Source organism: Salvelinus namaycush, chromosome 31, assembly GCF_016432855.1.
Source record: "Salvelinus namaycush isolate Seneca chromosome 31, SaNama_1.0, whole genome shotgun sequence".
NCBI classification, from domain to species: Eukaryota; Metazoa; Chordata; class Actinopteri; order Salmoniformes; family Salmonidae; genus Salvelinus; species Salvelinus namaycush.
In genome coordinates this window covers 7,899,728-7,925,727 of record NC_052337.1, presented here as the reverse complement: position 1 = coordinate 7,925,727, position 26,000 = coordinate 7,899,728, and the positions used below count along the sequence as shown (strand labels likewise).

Sequence of the window (26,000 nt, the reverse complement as noted above, 5' to 3'; positions counted from 1 at the left end):
CACAGACCCCCTTGCCTCTACAGACTCCCCTTGCCTCTACAGACTCCCTGATTCTAGACCCAGACCCCCCTGCCTCTACAGACCCACAGACCCCCTTGCCTCTACAGACCCACAGACCCCCCTCCCTCTACAGACCCCCTTGCCTCTACAGATCCACAGACCCCCTTGCCTCTACAGACCCACAGACTCCCCTCCCTCTACAGACCCCCTTGCGTCTACAGACCCACAGACCACCTTGCCTCTACAGACCCACAGACCCCCCTCCCTCTACAGACCCCATGCCTCCACAGACCCCCTTGCCTTTATAGACCCACAGACCCCCTTGCCTCTACAGACTCCCCTTGCCTCTACAGACTCCCTGCCTCTACCACAGACCCCCTTGAATTCCACAGACCCTCCTGCCTCTACAGACCCACAGCCTCTACAGGCCACCCTGCCTCTACAGACTCCCTGCCTCTACAGACCCACAGACCCTCCTGCCTCTACAGACCCACAGCCTCTACAGGCCACCCTGCCTCTACAGACCCACAGCCTCTACAGGCCACCCTGCCCCTGTTAAAAAAAACATTTTGAGGCCGTGCTTGTTGTTTTTTGCCATCGGCACTCACCCAAAGTGTATAGTTTAATTGAATTCCAAACAAAAATGAAAGGGAAGAGATAGAAAACCTTGCAGAGAGCATATCCAACTGACAATCCCTAGAATTATTTTTACTATTGGAACCAAGACTTAAAAAGAACAGATGTTGGAAAAAGATGGAGGGAAAGTTGGAGCATAACTAAGGAAATTAAAGTGTAAGCTAATGTATTACACAAGAGACAAAATTCAGAAATTCTACAGCACGATGGCAGAGTCACGTCTTAAGTGTAAAACTAATAATGACTCAATAATCCATGTTTTCTGGGATTACTATAAAGTCTGGAAATTGTGGGCGGAGCTAGAAAGTTGGCTGTCATGTAAACATACTTTTAATCCGTCTGTCTGCATATTTCAAGACATGGTATATGGGGGTGTAGTGAGATACCCAATAGCTTGGACGATTCTCTTTTCATCACACATCTTGAAAAAACATATACTAAAAACTTTGAAATCAATAAATCCGCCATCATTAACACAATGGAAAAATCTAATGATTTATTATTTAAATATTAAAAGTGCGTGGTCTACTGAGAGAAACAACATGATGCAGTTTCAGGCCATGTGGTGGAAAGTGATGCAGCGCTGGAGATGGGGGTGTGTGCTAGTGGGTCTGGGCAGGTGGAATATAGTTGATGTTTGTATGATGTTGTCGTTTGTATGTGTATGTTTTGTATTGTTATTAAAATATATAATCGTACAAAAAAAATCTTGAATTCCAAACAAAATCTCTGTCGCCTAGGGGGGTGTCCTGTATGGCAGAGGTGGCCTTTAGGGGTGACTTCAAATGCTTCATTAATGCTTCCGTCCTGCATAGCTGAATAAAGGACAGGATGAATGGATGACATTTACTAAATGAGTGGAGAGAGTTAAGTGGGGGTGTACCACAGAGATGTGTCTTGGGGCCGTTGCCACTCTATGGCCTATAGACCTCGGTCTGTGTCCCACCCTGGTTTTCTTCCATTGACCTCTGAGACTGAGGGTTCCTACGGGGCCTAGAGCTTGGCCTGGTTGCAGGCCTCTTTCTGCTCTGCTCTCGGCGTGAAATGTCAGTCAGGGGGTCTGGTGACGAAGACCACAGAGAGGGGTCAATCCCACCATTTGAACGTTCCACAGAGGGAGAGAGACAGAGACCGAGAGAGAGAGAGAGAGAATCCCCACTGTCAGGGCGATAGGACAGAGAGATCCTGAAAAGCAGCTCTGCTCTCCAAAAGCCAGGCAGGGCCACCACCCTGTAGCGCTGCAAAGAGCAGCAACACAATGCCTGGCTCAGCACAGAAATAATTCCTCTGTTAGAGCCTGTGTGAGTGTGTGTGTGTGTATGTCAGAGAGCGTGTGAGAGATTTTTTTGACCTTTGTGTGTCTTTGTCTGTCTGTGAATAGGTGTGTAAAAATAGTATTTCATACAGTGCGTGTGACCTTGCACGTCTGTCTATGTGTGTGTAAGTGCCTTTCTATAGCTCTCCTCCTCGTCTCCTGACCTTGTATCTGTGTGTATGTATGTATGTTTGTGTCAGTGACAGAGTACTCTACTCTCATGCAGTATTGAGTGGGTTCCAACCTAGACACCTCATCCTCTTTGCCCACGGCTCAACCCTCCAATCTCCTGGCTGTATCGGCTAGGGTTCAAACCTCCCCCCAACGCTATCTTGGGCCGTTTATCTTAATTCCACCATTGAACAAAATGCTTCTGAGAAATGCAGTCGATGGCGTGTCATTGCAGAGGGGCCAAAGACAGAGGACTCCATTTGTTGTTGAGTGTTTTTTTCTCCTTCTGAAAATGTATTCAGTCTTTCTAAGCCCCACTGATCCCTCCCTCTCTCTGCAGCTCTCTGATGTGTGAGGGAGGGAGAGTCCCAGGTGGCTAGTCCAAGGTTAACGGACACCTAAACTGGGTTTAAGCTCTCCATTCTACGCTCACCATCGTGGAGATCAAACTTAGGCTACGTCTCTCTGCTCCCTCTGTACTAACATCCTACTATTCTAAAAACAGGCTCACTATGCTCCTGAGATCCAGACTAAACCACTTGTTATCTACTGGTGGCCTTCTGCAAAACAGATCCAGAACAGGTCAGTCCCGCAGTCAGAACCAAAACCAGTCCATCTCTGGAACTTCCACATCACCCCTGAATAACCGATTATGTGATCCATAATGTTGAATTTAAACCTCAGACCACAAACCATACCCAAACTTCTCACAGTCTCGTTAAAACAGGATAATAGTCTGATTTATCAAATTCTGTGAGAACAGGCACTTTGAATATGGTTAGTGCTATCCGGGATCCTCGGGACGTCCTGACCCTAAACCCTAACCGTTGTAAACTTCAACGGTATGATATCAGAGTTAGGACTTCCCAAGGATTCCATTTAGACTTTTCCATTTGAATAATCAGAAAGTTCTTACAATACTACTTCCTTTGGGGGGGGTTAGAGGTTTAATTAGATGTTACTACCATAGTAACAGTATACAGTACTGTTATTGTTCTGAAACCGTGTCATACGGAATCCAATCCAACATTTTGCACAATGTCCTCCTCCAATGGAGACGCAGTGCAGTCCTCCTCCAATGGAGACTCAGTGCAGTCCTCCTCCAATGGAGACTCAGTGCAGTCCTCCTCCAATGGAGACGCAGTGCAGTCCTCCTCCAATGGAGACTCAGTGCAGTCCCGTTCTAAACATAGATGGATCTAACGCAGAACTTGAGCACCGCTTGGTGGAAAAGAAAATAATGGCAGTGCTTTGCTTTTCATCTGTCTTTTTTTTGTCACTAAGAGTGTGTTGTCAAAGTGTGGCCCCTAGGTGTTAGCCAGTAGCTATTCTATTCTGGTTCTAGCAAACGGGTGAAAACTGGAAACCTGACTGTACAATCTTTGATTCTACCAAAAATGGCGACAAACCATCACACCACTAGAAGCGGAAAGGCCAAAGTATGTTACATTGTCACTGTTTGGATTAAATGTGGCTGTAGCATCATGTACCAGGACCAGGATTGCCTAACACTGGAATACAGTACCCGTAATGCTCTGTGGAAAATATCCTTATTAATACAGTGACCAACCCTTGAGTTGATTACCCTGATATATATAAATATCATCATCATCAATATTCTACTTCCTCTTTCCTCTCTTTCCTAATAAATTCCCTGGGCAAAGTTGGTTATATCTACTACACGCCACACCACTATACAAAGTACACTAACGTCTCTACATACAAAATCACATTGTGGGTGACACTATCAAACAAATCTTACCTGCAGCGAATGAACAACACTGTGGGTGACAATCAAAATAAATAATGTGAACAATATTGAATGGAATGACTAATCACTCAGTGATATGGAGTAAATAGCAGGAGCTTAGAGCTACGTAGAAGAAACTGGCAGAGGCATTGGCTGTGCTGTATGTTGAGGCACCCGTAGGGAAGCAGCTAACTAGCAGACAATCATTCTGTCAATGAGCAGAGCGCTATCCTGTCCTGACAGGATAGTCTCTGCTCAGGAACTCACTGTTCCATTTTTCCTCTCTGGGATTTCACCATAGCCCCTGGAAATGCATTCCAAACACAGTTTACACACAGTTTACACACACACACAAACACACACACACACACACAACCTAAAGTCAGAAGGCAGACCTGCTGCCTGTGACTTAGTACACTCTTCTCACATTGCAAATATATCTACTGCAATTACGATTGGCACCACACATTGATAGGACAATGTACTATAACTCAACAGTGATATACCAGAAATGCCAAAGATTTGAGAGAAAAGCTTGAGTCATGTCCATGTCAACCTCTCAGCTTGAGGTCCAAGATTCCACTCCATTCTTCTTCCCTGGCCCATCAGGAGATCAGGATGACCCAGATCACTCAACACTGACAGGATGGAACGCAGATCCACTCTGCCAGTTATATAAATTATTCAGAACAAGAAGATAAGGGCATCCTCACACTGACTACTTCATAATATGTCAGACTGCTTTGTGGGTGCTTTAATTTATGCACTAAAACCAGGATTATGTCTTTTAAGTAGGCATATGATTGTGTATTAGGACCACCAGGGTTGACAGACACTGAGCAACCACATACAGTATATTTTATGATTTATAATATATAATACTTAAGACTTTACAAAATATCCAGTAGAGGGCACTCTGACAACAGTTATATATACAGCCAAGGTTGACTTTATACAGATTTCAAATAAACCTAAATACAAATGTTCCTGCCTATTGTATTTGGTCGGAGCATTGTTATAAACGGTTTTATTGTATTGGTCAGCTCTGACCAGCCCAAAATGCTTTACAGATTTTTGCCACAAGGGGCACTTTCCATTGAAATCCTTCTTGTTGAAAGAATGACGTAGCTAATTCCATGCGCGAGGAGGTGCAGTTGTGCATCATGCCGAGGACGCGCGGGGTCAAGGCAGCGCTCCTGTGTTGGACTCTCCGCTCAGTGAAAATAGCTTGGAGACCGACAGAAACAGTTTCACACATCGATGTGTGTGCCACAAATCTGGTCTCGTACCTCCAACGAATTCATCTTACTGACACATGTGAGCCAAGAATACAGGAATAATCGAGGGAGACGCGTTGGTTTCTGGCTAGTTGATTTTTTAAAACATTTTTTATAGCGAGTGAAATCACTGCTGGTTACGAAATGTCTGGGAAAATAGAGAGTAAGCAAGGTAAGCAGCCCAGCCGACTGGCCTCTCATCATACCCCTGCATAAAGTCAGGTACTGTGATATCACACATTGGGGATGGGTAGGCCCAGTTTGAAAGTCTCGTTCAGGGGTCTTCAAATTTTGTCCGGCACATATAGGACAATCTTTTTGCTAGCCGTGCTTGTGTGTAGGAGATTGGTCTTCTGTCTTATCCAGTCGAACAAACGGGTGCTCCATGCTAAAGATGTGTGAGTCGGGATAGCGGCGTAGAAAAGCTAGCTAGTTAGCCAACATTCCAGCTAGCCAGTGCGAGCTCTTTACCTTATCTTAAGCAGCAAGCTTATATTTGGCTAAGTAGTCGAAGTAATGACTGTAAACATTCGTTCTCAGCTTCATCAATTTATCATTTCTCATTTTCAGATGTTTCAAACCTAAGGTTAGCTTAGCCCGTTGAAGAAGTTATCCGATGCCTGGATGGATGATAAAAACAGTGGGACCACACAGCTGGCAAGCGCGTCTCGTGTGGTAGCCAATTACCTTGCAAGCTGGCTCAGTAACTTTAGCGCACTCAATTTAACCCACCAGCTGTAACTGGGGTTTCAATCAAATCGGAGTAATATCACACACTCCCTGTGTTGTCAAATTGACTTTCCATTGTGAACGTGGCATATCTGCTTTTCGAGCACTGTCTGGCACGCTATTGACGGTATATCCACATTGGGATGAAAACGTTAACAGTATGCAATATAAAGCATATCAATACACACGGTGTTCAGTGCAATGGGATGTAAACAGAGGGGGGTCTGACGCCGCTTTTGAAACTATTTCCCTACTAGTATCCCACCCCTCCAGCTGTCTCCCGGTTTCGCCTCAACCTTGGGCGGTGATGCCTGCAGCTCACTGGGCGGGGTGTGAGTGTTGTCCATGGAGAGAATACTCCAAACAGACGTAAAGTTTCTGATTGTTGGTCAATTAGTTGTTATGGCAGTAGCCATGGATTGGCTGAGCTGCCGTGATGTGCGCACACAGAGAGTATGACTTTAAAGGTCGTGTTTTGCCCACAAATAAACTATAGTAATTGTTTTCTGTCCTATGAGTGAATACCATAAGTGGGGGGCTGTCTGGCTGGTCTCTTGGGCTTTTTCTACCTGCTCGTGTTTACCGGGTCACCTGTTTGAGCGTCACTTTCTGTTCCACGTGTGCCCATCGATCCCAGACACTATATGTCCCCCCCAGGGAAGAGCAACAGACTATGCTGGAAACGGGGACTAGGCCTGGCCCGTGCACCATGGAAACAATGGAGGCAGATGCACACCAGTGGCATAAGGACTGGGTGTATAGCAGAGCTGGTGAAAACTAAGCATATGTTTTGTTTGAGAGAGAGAATTTAAAGGAAGTGTTTATGTTGTGTGGGCTCTAAGGAGACTTCAGATAGCTCAGTCTCATGGTTAAGAGGAGATCATTTAACCAATAACTTGACAGCAGTACTTGAACTGAAGCAGATAGGAAGAGTGTGTGCTTACATATGACACTGGGGTATTTTGCACAGTGTCCTGCTGCTGCTGTCTCAGGCCCAGTGGGGAGAAACACCATCACCTGTTTGGAAATGTTCTGTGTTTTTGTCTGCTGAAGGCACTAGGGATGGCATCCAGAGGGTGGCTGTCCTGACTGCAACCCAATCTTACACACACACACCACCCGTTCACTAGGAGGGCTTCAACAGTAACAAATGCTGTGCCTCTGGTGTCGCCCAAAAGCTAACAACAGCCGGAAGCCAATCTCACATCCTAGTGTTTTCCTCCCACAGTGAGAAAATTAACTGGGTGGAGGAAGAATTAAGTGTGTGTGTGTTTGTTGTGTTCTACTTATTTCTATTTCTTGTGTGTTTTTGTTGTACTCAACTTTAAAAAAATGCAGTACTGCATTGTTGGCAAAGAGCGAGCAAGAAATGCATTGCACTGTACTGGTGCACGTGACATTAAAACTTGAAACTTGTCTTAGCACGCAGAAGAATGTAGGGTAAACTGATGAAGGAATGGGGTCCTCAAGGCCGTTTTGAAGTGCTTTCGAATGAATGGGGATGCTGTGTGTGTGACGGCCTGTTGATTTTAATTTTTTGCACCTGTAAATGTTTGTTGCTGTGACAGTTGTTCTTAAGGATATATTTTTAGTTTGTAAAATTTAAACAACTTCTATCCCTGGGGTGGAGGGGAACAGTGAAATAGGCCAGCAAGGGATTTCAACAGCCTTCACCATATAAAGAGACTTGTAGTTTGTGTCCAGTTTGTCACAGACTAGGTGGGGGTGGTGAGCAGCATTGGGCTGGACCATTCGTTTGACTCTATCTAGGAGTGGGTTGTTTCAGGCTATTTCCCTCATAGAGACAGCTGATATGAGTGGGTAGTAGGACTGGGAATTGCCAGTGACTTCACCATATGATATTATCATGATACTTCGGTGCCGATATGATATGTACTGCGATTCTATATGTATTGCGATTCAACAATGTGAGTTTATTGCGATTTGATATTCCAAACATATTGCTCATATGTCTGCTACATCCACCACTACCCCCCAGGCTTTATAATAAGATCAGTGACTTGTCTCTGATTGGACATAGCCAATGGAGCAGCCGGCCTCAGCGGAACATTAGTTCCTTATTTTAGCCACTCTGCCTGCCTTACCCCCAGCTGTGTGTGTGTGTGTGTGTGTGTGTGTGTGTGTGAACGCGCACACGCCTTACAGACCAGGCCACAAGTCGTCTGGATGAGCAGGTAGCACAGCGACTGCTGACTGCATTAAAAAAATCATTCACAGATCTTTTGCCTCATTGCTGCACTATATAGACAGACACAGACAGTATTCTCCCATCTCTAGTGTTCTACAAACGAACAGGGTACAGAGTAGAGTATCTGTTATTGTTATGACCAGAGTCATGTATTTAGAAGCTCTGGTTATGACTATAAGGTGTCTCACAGGGTTCATCTACATTTTGCTGACTACCAGAGTCCTTAGCTATAAGCCCTGGTGCTGCAATGTTGAGGTTTGGTGGAAATGAAGTATTTTTACTCAGCCTTGGAATGAGACTTGCATTTACTCTATAGACCTACGTGGGCTGTAATTATGTGTTTAGGAGCGCACAAGTGTGTTGAGAGGGAGACAGAGAGGGCGGAGACTGGAGGCCTGGTGGGAATGGAGTTACAAACAAATGGATGGAGGAGAGCGATGCAGAGCTGAATACTACATTGGAGGAAAGCAGACTTTCTCCAACAGAACATTTTCATGGCCAAAATGTTTTCTAGTAGCTACTGAAGGATGCACTCACTGTTGCATTTCTGGCATCAGTTGTGGAGCCCTATAATAAATGTTTCCAGGAGTCACAACCATCTTCTCTTTATGGAACCACTCTTGTACAGAAACTTTTAGCACTGAAGTGACTTCTCACACGGTTGTGCAACATCCAGCATCCACCCTTGTACCTGTTTCAGTGACTTCCTGGTTCTCCGGGGTGTTCTGGCATCTGATGCAGCAGGGAAAATGATTTGATCACTGTGTTTACATCATGGACCCGGTCCTTGCGACCCCTGTGGTCTAAATGTCAATCAATATTCAATCAAGCCTTCTCTGGACGTCACTGATACAGACGGTCATGGACTAGCTTACTTTAGTGATGATTGTTCTGACTTGTTTATTGAGAAACACTGCTGAAGGAGACGAGAGTACGTGACTGCAGACATATTTCTCAAGACTTTAACTAGATTATTCTTCAACCTCTTGTGATTGGAGGAAACTTTTGATCCAGCTCATCGTTAAGCCTGTTCTATTTTTGATATTTCCACCCATGTTATGTGGTCTGAGTCAAGCAGAGTCATGGGACGCCAGTTCAGTGACTGATTAATATGACTGACAGTCATAGACAGAAGATTGGCCAATTCACATTCTAAATGAACTGTGGAGTTCATCACACAGCGGTGGCTTGACTGTAAACAGCAGTTGTGAAATTATTTCTACTCTGTAAATTGGTTGGTGATCATCATCTAGCCTAGGTTGCCTACATTCCATTGAGGTGGCTGCAAACAGTGGTTGGACAGAACAAGTTCACAGTTGAATCAAACTGGACGACCTGGACCAAGTGTCTGATCAGAGGACTTCAGGTCTCCTGGATGGGAAACTTAAGCTGGAAGAGCCAAGGCTCTTCTGAAGATACAGAGTCCTCTTCACAGGGAGAACTAGATGAGGAACAGCCAGGTAAACCAACACACATGGTCGCATCAACAGGGATGGCTGTCATTTTACGACTACCGTGACATGTATGGTTAAATTATGTTTCAGTTTCAAGAGTTTGGCGGTACTGAACACAAGACAAACTCACTGCACATTGATCTGGTACTGTATATAGCTTGATTCTTGTGTATTTTATTCCTTGTTTGACTATTTTTACATACTTTTTTTAGAACTCTGCATTTTTGGGAAGGGCTCTTAAGCAAGTCTTTCATGGTAAATTCTACACCCGTTGTATTTGGCTCACGTGACAAATAAAACTAGATTTGATTTGAAACTCTGACTGACCGTGTTTCATATTGGAATGTTTTTGCTATCTATATTAAATGGTTGTTGAATGGTTTTATTTGACCTGACAAGTGAGGCAGGTAGCCTAGCGGTTAAGAGCGTTGGGCCAGTAATATAAATGTCACTGGTTCGAATCCCCGAGCCGACTATACAAAAAAAAAAAGTTACCTTGAGCAAGGCACTTAATCCTAATTGCTCCTGTAAATTGCTTTGAAAAAGTGTCTGCTAAATGACTTAAATATAAAGCCAAATGAAAAATTCTTCACCATTGCACCTCAGCAGGCCTATTTGTTCTTGCGCTAAATGTATCCATGCTTGCATTTGTTTTCTTTTTTGGGGGATGGATGGACAAACCTGGCTCTTGTGTTCTTTTCTTCTCAAAGACCAGCCTGTCAAAGCCATCCTGTTTTAGAGCTTTTATGTAAAGAAAAATAGAAGTGCTGGCAGAAATGAAGCGCTGGGGACATTCCTCCCTAGGTTTTTTATGTAGTGTGGCTTTTGTGAAGGTGCTCATTTGCTGTGCTGAAGTCTAGGGTGGACCCAGCCAGCCAGAGGAGGCCACTAGCCACAGCTCTCTACAGCCTGCCCAGACTAGACTGCATGGGCCTAGGCTCTCAACCCTGAGTTGTCTCACTGTTTCATCTGTACATCCACCAACTTCAGAAACTGTTTTTTTGGGGGGTTAAATTTTGGTTAGGCTATTCCAAAAAATATAAACTGAAAACCATTGATTTCGCTTGTTCTTGGTCAATTTTGTTTGGGGAGTCTCAAACTACTAGCCGGTGGCCTTGTCGATCTGTGCCATGTGAAAAGTAGCAGGAACATTTACAATATTTAGCGTTAGCCACATTAGCCCTATTTATTTAGCTTTGTAATCACTGCCTCTTCGGCTCAGCCAGTTAGCAGTGTGTGAACCGAGAGACCCAGGTGTGCTGCTAGGCTTGCACAGAGAGAAGAGAGGCTCCGTGATTGAGGTGGTTGAGTCCATCGTGTAATTACATAGCACAGAGTGGCGTAATGCCATGTTTTGAAAACACGCCGTGCGCCATCGAGCCTAATGAAACTTTGCTGCTGCGTTTAACCTGGCAGGTGGAAAAGAGTGTGTGTCTGTGTGTGTGCGTGCCCATCGTGGCCTGTGCAGTCACCTCAGCAGTGTGTGAGTAATAGTCTGTGTCAGACAGACTGGTGGGAGATCTGAAAACCTGCTAGCTAGTACAGTAGTTAGACAGTCACTATAGGCCTCACTGCAACCAAAGTTGAGCCACGCAGCAGTACAGGTGGGTCCCTGCCTGCGAATATCTTGGCTGCAGGTGCTGATATAGGTGCACTAATTCACTTTGTGCTTTTTGCTCAGGAAATGTTACCATCTCTATCACTTTTGAACTTTGCCACTCTGTCTTTGGATAATCAGTCATTTACTTGGTTTGGGTCCACATTGAGTGCGCACATCCTCTGACTGTACAAAACATGAGTTGAGTTGCACCCCCCTTTGCCCTCAGAACAGCCTCAATTCGCCGGGGTCTTGGAATCTACAACGTAGGGCTGGGCGACATGGCAGATAAATTATTACGATATCTATATATTTTTTTTCATTCGATAACGATAATTATCACAATATTAATCAAATAATGTTTAAAAGGTGCATATCTGCTTCAAACTCAAGAATGCCTGAACAAACTGGTTAGAGCGTTGGGCCAGTAACCGAAAGGTTGCTAGATCAAATCTCCGAGCTGACAAGGTAAAAATGTGTCATTCTACCCCTGAACAAGGCAGTTAACCCACTGTTCCCCGATAGGCCGTCATTGTAAATAAGAAGTTGTTCTTAACTGACTTGCCAAGTTAAATAAGGTTACATTTTTTTAAATGATGTGAGCTACACATAAAATTATACTTGAATGAAAATTGTTCCATGTTTGCGGCCAGAGAGCAAGTGCTTCTACACCTGCATTGCTTACTGTTTGGGGTTTTAGGCTGGGTTTCTGTACAGCACTTTGATATATCAGCTGATGTAAGAAGGGCTATATAAATACATTTGATTTGATAAGCCTCTTGAAACCTTCCTTTTTGACTGTGCTAATTGGTAGCATGTCCTTTGCAATGCATATTAGCATTTGTGACGTATTTTTGATGTTTGCTTGTAGGGCATAAGCGCTGTCAGTGTTGACTGCTTCGGGCAAACATCCCTAGATTGGCTGGTGCTTGAGGGGCGTTTATCAATACCGTGGCGCAAACTCAAACTTCCTGCATGTTCCATGAGTGATTTTGCTTCAGATGTTGAAAAAGGTCTGTCGTATTATCAGACTTCGTAGACACCTGTCTACGGCACAATTTGCACCGAACATTGCTCTGCTCTTTGTCGGACTTCAAAAAGCCAAACCACTTCCAAATGACTGAAACAGTTGAACCCTTTTTATCAATCATTTCTTCGTTGGAAGCTGCTCCTTCTCCATGGCTATCACTGCCGCTGTTTTCACCTACATCACTCATTTTTCGTGGTTAACAGTGGCTACTCCATCACTCGAGGTGCTAAGTGGTTTTTAGTGGGCGTATACCTCTCCACGTGCATATTGTCACTTCTCCGCACGTTCCTGCTGCGTCAGAGGTGAAATGGACTGCTGTACATAATTATTCTATGTCGACATTATCGAAAATGAATCTAATTGTTTTTATATCGTTATTGAGGGAAGTAATTACCTCTAATTATTGATTTATCGGCCAACCCTACTACAACGTGTCAAGCGTTCCACAGTGATGCTGGCCGATGTTGACTACAATGCTTCCCACAGTTGTGCGAGATGTCCTTTGGGTGGTGGACCACTCTTGATACACACGGGAAACTGTTGAGCAGGAAAACCCCCGCAGCGTTGCAGTTCTTGACACAAACCGGTGCGCCAGGCACCTACTACCACACCCCGTTTAGAGGCACTTCAATATTTTGTCTTGCCCATTCATCTTCCAAATGGCACACCTACACCCCATGTCTCACTCCATGTCTCAATGCTTTAAAATCTTTCTTTTAACCTGTCTCCTCCCCTTCATCTACCGTTTTGATTTGACATTTTAACAGATCCTGTTATCCAGAGCGAACAGATTTTTCACCTAGTCGGCTCGGTGATTCGAACTAGCAACCTTTCGATTACTTGCCCAACGCTCTTAACCACTAGGCTACCTGCCGCCTTGTATTGATTTAACAAGTGACATCATTAAGGGTTCATAGCTTTCACCTGGATTCACCTGGTCTGTCTGTCATGGAAAGAGCAGGTGTTCTTAATGTTTTGTACACTCAGTGTACGCGCACATACACACACCCACTTTGTTGTCCTGCAGCAGACCCGGCACCAGGATAAAGTGACTTAAAGCTCTGCATGCTTCCCATTCGGAACAGTTCATGCGTATATTATGATGACATTTTGTGACGTTTTTGTTAATTTTGGTCTTTGGCAAGAGTTTTTCCCCCCCCGCTGTTCATGAACACTGTTTTTTTTCGAGGCAACGTGAGTTCGGTAGCCAAAGTCTACGCCCCTATGTCAGTCATTGGTCAACAGTGGTGATTATTCAGTGAAGTGTTTGTTGACATTCAATGATGGACAACTCGTTTTATGCAAATTTTTTCACTTGAGAAATACTGTACCAAATACTGTACCAAATACTATCTTAGTTAGATGTAAAATTTCCTTGGTAAAAATGAGTTGTCTTAGATTTATTCTGACTATTTTGAAGAAGTGTATACTGACTACGGCACCTCAAGATGGACAAAGTAATATTGCCGCCTTTTCTCATTTTTCAAGCTAAGGTCTTTTAAGGGAGTATGTGAGCGCACTCGTTCGTCTAGACGCCAGCCGAACCGAAGCATGCGGAGGTAAGGGGGCAATTGAAATTAGGGAGGGAGTAAAACTATTGTTGAGGTTCTTGCATTGGAATGATTGAATTCTGATTAAATCACGCAATACCACAATAAACAAGCTTAAAATGTTGAGACTCCGGGGTCATTGGTTACTGAATAGCAGTTTGGCTTAGAATACCGACACAACTGTGAATGCGAACAAATTAATGTGAACAGAGCTACCAAATAGTAGGCCTAGTCAACAAAATATCAGCTCGATAAAGGCTTGACACAATCTATATTTAGGCTAGTTACATTAACAGTAAACAAACGCAGTAAACATAAGGTGAATGGAGATCCAAATAACCAAAACAGTCTACAGCCTACTACTGTGAGATGTAGCCTACAGCCTACTACAGTGAGATGCAGCCTACAGTCTACTGCAGTGAGATGTAGCCTACAGCCTACTACAGTGAGATGTAGCCTACAGCCTACTGCAGTGAGATGTAGCCTACAGCCTACTGCAGTGAGATGCAGCCTACAGCCTACTACAGTGAGATGTAGCCTACAGCCTACTGCAGTGAGATGTAGCCTACAGCCTACTGCAGTGAGATGTAGCCTACAGCCTACTGCAGTGAGATGTAGCCCACAGCCTACTTCAGTGAGATGTAGCCCACAGCCTACTTCAGTGAGATGTAGCCCACAGCCTACTGCAGTGAGATGTAGCCCACAGCCTACTGCAGTGAGATGTAGCCCACAGCCTACTGCAGTGAGATGTAGCCCACAGCCTACTACAGTGAGATGTAGCCTACAGCCTACTACAGTGAGATGTAGCCTACAGCCTATTGCAGTGAGATGCAGCCTACAGCCTACTGCAGTGAGATGTAGCCTACAGCCTACTACAGTGAGATGCAGCCATGCACAGCTGTCTTGCCAAATAAATAGGCCCACTTCAGACATGGAAAATCATGCCGCTCATGAGTTCAGCAACACGTTGTGATATGGCACAATACACTTCTGTGAATCAAATTCGACCCACGTAAGCAATGCCAGCCTACCATAAACACGTTTCCAATAAGGATAGTTCCATTACCTACCACGAAAACCAATTGGCCTCCAAGAAAACCATAATAGAATAGATCTATTTCTATGATGAAACATACCGATAAGTAGCTATATCATCATTTGGGTTCTTGCATTGGAATTATTTGGAATTCTGCTTGTATCACGCTATACCACCAAAAGCTCATGCTTTTGACCAACAATTGACAGGTTGACGTGAAATCTGCTTTTTTTCCACTCGATCTGTCCAACTTAGCACCTTATCGCCTCTAAAATGTAAATACAACACTATAAAGAGTTTATATAATGTGTCATTGCATACCTATTTAAAGGTTTGTGTCGAATTTGAATCGGGTTTTTAGGGCGGTGCTAAAGTGATCTTCAGAAGTAAACATTGTCTTTTGAAGGTCATGATCGCTTGCAGTGACGACGCAAAAAATGACTAGGTATCCCCCCTTACTGTCACTGTCCATTTCTTGTTTTTAAATGATGAGAGAAGTGCTACACCTGGTGGAGAGAGATTGTAAGACAGAAATAGTTGCTTTACGCGTGCTGTACGTTACGGCATGACACGTCACGATGTAACGGAGGGTCAGTTTTTTCAACTCTTCTCCAATACTTTAGCGCCATTACCATGCCGATCAACGCTTGAATAGAAACGTAGTTCACACCCCAGATTTTGAAGTCAACACAGTCGCTACAGTCCCATTAGTTTTCTTTGCAGCCTCGTTTGAATGTCGCGGTTGCGCACATTTGTACGGAATGGGGTGAGTTTACGTTAACTGGTATACGACTCCTTGCCATCCCTCAAGTTATAACGCGTTAGTTGCTTACTGGAACCTGGAAATCTGTGTGAAATGTTAACTAGCTAACGAACTAGCTAACGAACTAACTACTAACCCCGGCCAAATGGTTTCTCTACAATATGTGGTTAATTTTCAGAATGAGAGAATTAGGTGAAAATGAGGCGTTGCTTGTTAAACAAGTGGATTCAGGGGTCAAGTGTAGCTGTAGCTGGGCCTGGCTTAAGCTGCATGCCACTGTAGAGGTGAAAGGAACACCACACACTTTCCCTCTTTCTCACTTTTTCAATACAGTGGATAAAAAAGGGTATGCCAGGTGTACTCTGCCTGAAAGAGATCAATTATGCCAACAAAGGGTATCATAATCTGCTGGCACATTGTAGAACAGATGTCCACAGGCAAAAAGTGTACAATATAATAATGTGCAGTGTAACCTGAAGATATTGCTTTTGTTGTGTTGAAATTGACAGTAACACTTGTGAGTGAGGGGGGATTATTATATTTTTTTTACTCAGTGAATGCTATTTTTGCACACATGTAGCCTTGTTCACTTGATCGATGTCTACTATAGTGGCCACTATAATAGAGCAAAAATAGAATGCCTGTTTGTTTCATTCTATTTCTACTTTAAGATGTTTTTTTTCTTTTTCTCCCAAGTGCAGTGTGGGTGGGTGGTCACAAGCGTTCTATTATAAAGGCTCTCATGGCTAACTGCAATATTAGTGTATTATCAAGACTTGTGTCATTTGCAGTAAAGTCTAGGCAACAAATAACATTGGATTGCTTTCTTTATATTGATATTTATTTTACAACGGGCCTACTGATATCCATTTTACAACTAGCCTACTGATATCCATTTTTCAACTGGCCTACTGATATCCATTTTACAACTGGCCTACTGATATCCATTTTACAACTGGCCTACTGATATCCATTTTACAACTGGCCTACTAATATCCATTTTACAACTGGCCTACTAATATCCATTTTACAACTGGCCTACTGATATCCATTTTACAACTGGCCTACTGATATCCATTTTACAACTGGCCTACTGATATCCATTTTACAACTGACCTACTGATATCCATTTTACAACTGGCCTACTGATATCCATTTTACAACTGACCTACTGATATCCATTTTACAACTGGCCTACTGATATCCATTTTACAACTGGCCTACTGATATCCATTTTACAACTGGCCTACTGATATCCATTTTACAACTGGCCTACTGATATCCATTTTACAACTGGCCTACTGATATCCATTTTACAACGGGCCTACTGATATCCATTTTACAACGGGCCTACTGATATCCATTTTACAACGGGCCTACTGATAACCATTTTACAACGGGCCTACTTATAACCATTTTACAACGGGCCTACTTATAACCATTTTACAACGGGCCTACTTATAACCATTTTACAACGGGCCTACTTATAACCATTTTACAACGGGCCTACTTATAACCATTTTACAACGGGCCTACTTATAACCATTTTACAACGGGCCTACTTATAACCATTTTACAACGGGCCTACTTATAACCATTTTACAACGGGCCTACTTATAACCATTTTACAACGGGCCTACTTATAACCATTTTACAACGGGCCTACTTATAACCATTTTACAACGGGCCTACTTATAACCATTTTACAACGGGCCTACTTATAACCATTTTACAACGGGCCTACTTATAACCATTTTACAACGGGCCTACTTATAACCATTTTACAACGGTCTAACTTATAACCATTTTACAACTGGCCTACTTATAACCATTTTACAACGGGCCTACTTATAACCATTTTACAACGGGCCTACTTATAACCTATCTTAAACTAAATACGGAGCACACTATTAAAAAGACAGATCAAACTTGATTTAGCTAAGGAAAATGTCTCAAAAGAATTAAACAATGCACGTTTTGCATATTTAAAGAAATGGTTTGGATTAATAAATATGCCTACAATAATAATGATATACAATAATAATTATCATTAAAAAAAATGACTAAATACGAAAAAATAAATACGTTTAAATTCCAAAACTGCATCCTACTTGAATAGGGAGTTGCTCAATAGCCTGCTTTGGCTGAGTCATCTTAGTCCACTACAATATCACAACTTTTCCATACAGACATTCCCCTTGTAGCCCGGCTTCAGACTAACAGACTCCCCTGGGTGCACTGGGGCACCAGCCCATAATTTGGTTGCACCACTTCTTTTTTTGGGGGGCATTGCGCAATAGAAAAAATGATTAGTCCTATAAAGTAAGTCACAGTGCTTTATTAAAAAGCGTAGTAGACTACTGAGAGATGGTGTTGAGTAAATGTTATTTCATTTTTTTTTTTTTTAACCCTTATTTAACTAGGCAAGTCAGTTAAGAACAAATTCTTATTCACAGTGACGGCCTACCCCGGCCAAACCCTCACATCATCTTGTGATGTGATTGAAAATATTTTAATGTGCCATCTAATCCAGTGATTGTCATGCATTTTATACTATCGTTATATTATACTGTTAAAATACACTACATGACCAAAAGTATGTGGACACCTGTTTGTCGAACATCTCATTCCAAAATCACGGGCATTAACGTGGAGTTGGTCCCCCCTTTGCTGCTAGAACAGCCTATTAGTCTTGTGTGCGGCTGCTCAGCCATGGAAAACACATTTCATGAAGCTCCTGACGAACAGTTCTTGTGCTGACATTGCTTCCAACTTCAGTGCTACGCGCTTGCTTCATCACTCGGTGGTCCCGTTCTGTGAGCTTGTGTGGCCTACCACTTCACGGCTGAGCCGTTGTTGCTCCTAGATGTCTCCACTTCACAATAACAGCACTTACAGTTGACCGGGGCAGCTCTAGCAGGGCAGAAATTTGACGAGCTGACGGTGCCACGTTGAAAGTCACTGAGCTCTTCAGTAAGGCCATTGTACAACTACTCTAAAGATAGCTCACTAACTCTCAAGATAATACCCACTCATAGTAGCCGTGTATAAATCGAACAGTACATTTAATTTCCTTATTTTCTTTGCAGTTGTAGCCTACCGTCTAATGAGGCCTAAGCACCCACAATGACCAATGCGCATTTCGCATGCTCCATATCTCCAAGCCATATTAAATATCTTTGTGAAATAGTTGCTATTGAGCTCATAGAGTTGAAAAACAAAACATTTACCTACTGAAAGCTGAGAACATCCTCTCTCCATCTGTGACAACAGGATAGCTGTGTTTTTCCAGCAATTGGATAAAAAAATGGTTTACAATCAGAGCACGTCTTTCTCCGGGAACATTTGAAAGGAGAGAGAAAGTGGCTCGCTCGACACAGCAGCAGGCCCCAGTGAAACAGGTACAGGGGCAGGCAGGCAGACACCTTCATTACAGGAATCATGAGGATAATGTACTTTACTGTTTGACCAAATCATGGTTTTAGCCTCCTAAAAAAAAATAGGACATTTTCAGTGAGGGGAATGAATGTGCAGCCCGCATCAATGCAACCAATACATTTTTTTACTACCACAGCCAGGTGTCCTATAGGTTGCAAAATACGACTTAATGTAGGCTTTTCACTATAGGAGTACTCTAACTTTCGTTTTACTTAAATGAAAAAGGCCTCAATCTTTGCGATCAACAGTAACCTAGGCCAAGGCTCCTCTCTCGCTATGCTCACCAGCATTGCAGGCCTGGACAATTTGGCCAGCTATAATTTTATTCATCAGCTTTTCATTATTGTTGTCGTCCAAAAGCTGGCAATTACCGGCTAACAAACCCTGCACCCCAGTGGTTTTCCATAGCCCCCCTGCACACACCGCGCTCTGTCCATTGTGCTGACTTAGCGGAGATACAGATTTAGCAGGAACCTGTCACTTTTTGGGAATCTAAAACGAAAACAGAGGAAGAGCAAGTTTCAAATGAGGGGGCTAAGCCCCCTTGTGGAGCCGGGTACATCCTGCAGGAGTCGATGTATGTAGTGTAAAAGACCTCATATTATGTGTAATGTTTCTGTAGCCGGAGAGGAGGGGAGCAGACATAGCACTGGCTTAGGCTGACTAGGGGATGGGACAAGGCATGTGGGGACGAGGCGTGTGGGGAATGTGGAACTTCAGGGCTCCCTGTTTAGGCATGTCGGGGGGGGGGTGTGAAAAGGGGTATTCCTTCCTCCACTAATCCATTTCCGAACCCAGTTGAAATAGGAAGCAGAGAAGGGTGTGTGAACTCTCTCCCTCCTCTCTTCCCTTCCCAACCCCACGGCAGCCCTGTGCCTGCTCACCAATCCCTCAGACACCTGTGTCACACAGTATGACACACAACCACGCACACACACTAGGTCATCCCATCAGGCAGTGCGGCGGTTGGTTGCTTTTAGCCCCTCTAGGCAGTGTGTGGGCTTTCTGCTTGAGTACATCAGGCTTAGCCTGACCCACTTCCTCATGTCCTCTTCCTCTCCTGTTGCAACAGGCCGTCTGGAGGCTAGACCACGGCAGGGATCTCTCCTGGCCAGTCCTGCCCACTCAGAACATCTCATAGGGGACATCAGCTGGGAATCCTTCCACATATCTCTCCATAGTCCTCATCTCTCTCAGCACTGACAGAGTGTGAGCTGAATGAACAGAGGAGGATTGTATAGGGAGCGAGAGAGCGACGGAGAGGAAGAAATAGGCTAGTAGTACTCTCTTCTCTCTAATGTGCTAAAGGTCATTTACTCATATCCTCATCAGTGCTTGCTCACACTTAAGCAGCGCTGAAGTACTTGGCTGATCTGGGGCTGTATGTGCTTTGAGTGTCTCTGTCTGAAGAGCTTTAGAGGCTGCCTCTCTCGCTCTCAGAAAGCCTTTGTCTTTCTGTCTACCTCTATTCCTCTGCCTCCCCCACCTCTCTGTCTTTCTCGCTCTCCACCACCAAACAACAGTGGTTCACGTCATACAGAGCTGCTATAGGGCCTAGTGTTTATCTCCCTGGATCAGATGGTATATGTATCTCTGCTCTCAGCTACTGTTAGATCTACTGACAGTATTTATATCAATACAGAAAAGTCCATAAACGAGAGGAAAGATGGCTAAAAAAGTGTCACCATTTCAGAATAAGAGACAAGAAGGACAAAGGGTCATCTCATTTTCCACCTCTCATTCATTTTCCTGCCATGTAGCTGACGTATGGACATTTCTATCTGTAGCTGACGTACGGACATTTCTGTCAGTTTGTAGCTGACGTACGGTACGCACATTTCGGTTCGCTTGAATTCCATGTTCTGGTTCACTTTTGTAGGACAATGTAAACTCAAAGCTCTCCAGGTTCGATTGTCATTATTCCTGCACCACACACTAGACTACTGCAACACCATTTCCCCTGCCATAAACCCTCACATTGGTGCCACAAAAGAGAGACATTTTTTGGGGGTATTGATTAGCGAGGACGCACAGACATTTTTAGTTCAGATTATTTGTTTGCAATATATGTGATCTATATACAGTACCAGTCAAAAGTTTGGACACACCTACTCATTCAAGGGTTTTTCTTTATTTTTACTATTTTCTACATTGTAGAATAATAGTGAAGACATCACAACTATGAAATAACACAAACTAAATCATGTAGTAACCAAAAAAGTGTTTAACAAGTCATGCATTTCAATTAACAGGTGTGCTTTGTTAAAAGTTAATTTGTGGAATTTAATGTGTTTGAGCCAATCAGTTGTGTTGTGACAAGGTAGGGATGGTATACAGAAGATAGCCCTATATGGTAAAAGACCAAGTCCATATTATGGCAAGAACAGCTCAAATAAGCAAAGAGAAATGACAGTCCATCATTACTTTAAGACATGAAGGTCAGTCAACCCGGAAAATGTCAAGAACTTTGAAAATTTCTTTAAGTGCAGTCGTAAAAACCATCAAGGGCTATGATGAAACTGGCTCTCATGAGGACCGCCACAGGAAAGGAAGACCCAGAGTTATCTCTGCTGCAGAGGATAACTTCATTAGAGTTACAGCCTCAGAAATTGCAGCCCAAATAAATGCTTCACAGAGTTCAAATAAGAGACACATCTCAACATCAACTGTTCAGAGGAGACTGTGTGAATCAGGCCTTCATGGTCGTATTGCTGCAAAGAAATCACTACTAAAGGACACCAATAAGAAGAAGAGACTTGCTTGGGCCAAGAAACACGAGTAATGGACATTATACCGGAGGAAATCCGTCTTTTGGTCTGATGAGTCCAAATTTGAGATTTTTGGTTCTAACCACCGTGTCTTTGTGAGATGCAGAGTAGGTGAACGGATGATCTCCGCATATGTGGTTCCCACCGTGAAGCATGGAGGAGGTAGTGTGATGGTGTGGGGGGGGCTTTGCTGGTGACATTGTGATTTATTTAGAATTCAAGGCACACTTAACCAGCATGGCTACCACCACAGCATTCTGCAGCGATATGCCATACCATCTGGTTTGCGCTTAGCCCCACTATCATTTGTTTTTCAACAGGACAATGACCCAAAACACACATCCAGGCTGTGTAAGGGCTATTTGACCAAGAAGGAGAGTGATGGAGTGCTGCATCAGATGACCTGGCCTCCACAATCACCCGACCTCAACCCAATTGAGATGGTTTGGGATGAGTTGGACCGCAGAGTGAAGGAAAAGCAGCCAACAAGTGCTCAGCATATGTGGGAACTCCTTCAAGACTGTTGGAAAAGCATTCCAGATGAAGCTGGTTAAGAGAATGCCAAGAGTTTGCAAAGCTGTCATCAAGGCAAAGGGTGGCTACATGATTCCATATGTTTTATTTCATAGTTTTGATGTCTTCACTATTATTCTACAATGTAGAAAATAGTAAAAATAAAGAAAAACCCTTGAATGAGTAGGTGTGTCCAAACATTTTACTGGTACTGTATATGTAATCTATAGGCTAAGAGCTTCATAAACTGCTTATGATTGTGGGGTTTGAATAGTGTGAGAAGGCTATATTTGGTGAGAATCACAGCATAAGGTTGTATAAACAACCATAGGGTATAAACATCTATTCTAGCTCTTAACTTCTAGTTCCTCCCAAACCCGGATCCCCCATCAGTAAAAAAGCTGACTAGCATAGCCTAGCATAGCGTCACAAGTAAATACTAGCATCTAAATATTTTTAAATCACAAGTCCAAGACACCAGATGAAAGATACACATCTTGTGAATCCAGCCATCATTTCTGATTTTTATAATGTTTTACAGGGAAGACACAATATGTAAATCTATTAGCTAACCACGTTAGCAAAAGACACCACTTTCTTACTCCACCATTTTTTTACTCCATCAGTAGCTATCACAAATTCGACCAAATAAAGATATAAATAGCCACTAACCAAGAAACAACTTCATCAGATGACAGTCTGATAACATATTTATTGTATAGCATATGTTTTGTTAGAAAAATTTGCATATTTCAGGTAATGATCATAGTTTACCATTGCAGCCACCATCACAACTCACCAAAGCGACTAGAATAACTACAGAGAGCAACGTGTATTACCTAATTACTCATCATAAAACATTTCTTAAAAATACACAGCGTACAGCAATTGAAAGACACAGATCTTGTGAATCCAGACAATATTTCAGATTTTCTAAGTGTTTTACAGCGAAAACACAATATAGCATTATATTAGCTTACCACAATAGCAAACATCACAACAGCATTGATTCAAGGCAAAAATAGCGATAACGTATAAACCACCAAAATATATTAATTTTTTCACTAACCTTCTCAGAATTCTTCAGATGACAGTCCTATAACATCATATTACACAATGCATATAGAGTTTGTTCGAAAATGTGCATATTTAGCGTCACAAATCGTGGTTATACAATGAGAATAGTGGCCAAAAATTCAAGCAATCTGTCCGGCGCCATCTTGGAGAGGCACCTATTCTAATCGAAAACTATTCATAAACTTGACTAAAAAATACAAGTTGGACAGCAAATGAAAGATAAATTAGTTCTTAATGCAATCGCTGTGTTAGATTTTTAAAATTAACGTTACTGCGCAATACAGCGTGCGCCAAAGCGAGACCGCACCATAATTCATGGCGGAATTATTATTTGACATTTGTCAACATAAGTACGAATTAACAGCATAAAGACTGCTTACTATTAGCTGAGCTTCCATCAGAATCTTGGGCAAGGTGTCCTTTCTCCAGAACAATCGTCTTTGGGTTGAAAGATGTCCTCTTCTCCTGTCGAAATAGCAGCTAACGATAGCCACCCACTGGAGACGTGTCCAACTCGTGAAAGCGCATGACAAAGAAATCCCAGAAAATCGCAATAAACTGCTATAAACTGCTATAAGTCGGTTTAAATTAACTACCTTATGATGTCTTTAACACCTATAACGAATAAAAACATGACCGGAGATATAGAACTACTAAAACGAAAGCGTTTGCAGGACGCCATTGTGATGTCTTCATGCGTCAGGCGCACCGTTGAAAAGGACGGTACTTCCGTTCCACGGTCTTATATAAGGTCCCAGATTGCGCAATCCACTCCATTCAAATTCTCCCCGCTTACTGACATCTAGAGGAAGACGTATGCAGTGCATGTAGCCCGATGGCTTACATGGGGACTTATAAACTGACCTCAGAACAGGGACCTCGATTTCTGAAATCTCACTCCCTGACAGGAAATGTGCTGCAGAATGAGTTCTGTTTCACTCAGAGAAATAATTCAAACGGTTTTAGAAACTAGAGAGTGTTTTCTATCCAATAGTAATAATAATATGCATATTGTACGAGCAAGAATTGAGTACGAGGCAGTTTAATTTGGGAACTCATTTTTACAAAGTCGAAATGGCGCCCCCATAGGCTCAAGAGGTTATTAAAGGGGCAGTAGCCTACCTTGGGTGTACAATTTTCATTTATTATGCAGTTATTCTATTGCTATTTATTCTGTTACCAAACAAATTACAATTATGTCTCATATTTTAACTGAATGCAATCTATTAGCTTCCAAAATGTAGGTAGGTATATCTAGCTGTCCGATAACACATTCTGATGTAATGGCTTGTCCTGCACTTTGTTAAAACTCAGCCTGCTTGAGTGAATGTTGGAAAAAGATCTTGGTTCCTTTATAAACATAGCAATGTGAATGCAAAGAGGACTCTGGAGGATTTCTGCATGGTGCAGCTTTAAAGACCTGCTGGATGTAAAATATTGCCTGCTGTAGCTGGGAAAATATATACATGTATCTCTGGATGACAATATAATGATGTTTGTTTCCAACATTAGGGCTGTTTTCCTAAAGAAGTTAAATCTTGCCACAATACGAGTATCTGGCATTGTCCCAGCCCTAATTTCTATATGTTTGTGATGCTTTAGTTAGTCTGCTTGTCTCAGGTGACCTGCTGCAAGCCCAGCCTCTCTCTCTCTCCTCACAACATTCTGCTGAAACACAAAGCAGGGCCAGCGGCCAAAATACAAGCAACAGTACACAGAAGGTCACTTGAAGTGTGTGTGTGTGCGTGTCGTGCATCTAATTTCTGTGTATGTGTGCATTGTGAGCTTGGTGATCCTAGGTTAGTCAGCATGTTGTATACCCAGGCAGTTAATGGCTGTGAAGCCGGGTAGAGAGGATGGGAGGGAGCCGGCAGGGGGGAGGGGCAGGAAATAGTGGCAGTGACCTGGCTGGCGTCAGGGGGGAAGGAGCAGGAGGGGTACCCAGGCTGGAATGATACACAACCAGGCCACACACACACACATGCACATCCAGCTAGAACAGTAGAAAACGTGACCACGTGACAGGGTTTAGGCCTACTGACTGGAGGTCACGTGACAGAAATTCTATAATAACCATAATCCTATCCTTGCCTATGGCTCTGTGGACATCATGGCGTAAAGGAGTTTAGGCCTACATGTATGTAATGTATGGTCTGTCTGTCTGAGAGAGTGTGCTTGTTGTGTTTATGCTAGCATTTGGGTCACAGCCTCAATAGTAAAAGCTCTCTGCAAAGGCTTGTGAGCCATTTGACTGCAGTCCAGTTGGTCCATTCTTTCTTGTATTTGAGTCGTTTTGTTGAGTCAGGATGAATAGCCTCATGAATAGCCTAGATAGGTGTGTGTGTACAGGACAATTGAATGACCCAGCACCCAGGCACCGTGCTGTCCCCATGGACACCCATACTGCCTCACTGGTGGCGTGCCAAGTGTTCCCATAAACTAATACCCCCCCCCCCCCCCCATCCCTACTGTACATGATAAGACCTCAACCCAGATCTGATCCATATCAATAGATGGATGAACATTCAAGAGAACACAAAGACCTTCAAAAGGATCTGTCTTCAAAAGTACATTTTACATGGATTCTATGTAGGAGTACACACACAATGCCTGGGAAGCCCACTGCACTTGGGAGCATTCACTCCAATTCATTTAACTTTATTGGGACCATGTCGAAAAGGGTAAAG

General features: G+C 43.1%; 1 protein-coding gene across 1 annotated transcript in view; it reads left to right on the top strand.

Annotated features, from left to right (window-relative positions):
• Positions 1-5,044: 5,044 nt before the first annotated feature.
• rapgef1b (Rap guanine nucleotide exchange factor (GEF) 1b) overlaps positions 5,045-26,000 on the top strand; it is a 72,458-nt gene continuing 51,502 nt past the window's right edge. Inside the window, exon 1 of the mRNA XM_038971075.1 lies at positions 5,045-5,321. Coding sequence (XP_038827003.1) covers positions 5,294-5,321 — 28 coding nt within the window. The 5' untranslated portion in view covers positions 5,045-5,293. The remainder of the gene's footprint in view (positions 5,322-26,000) is intronic.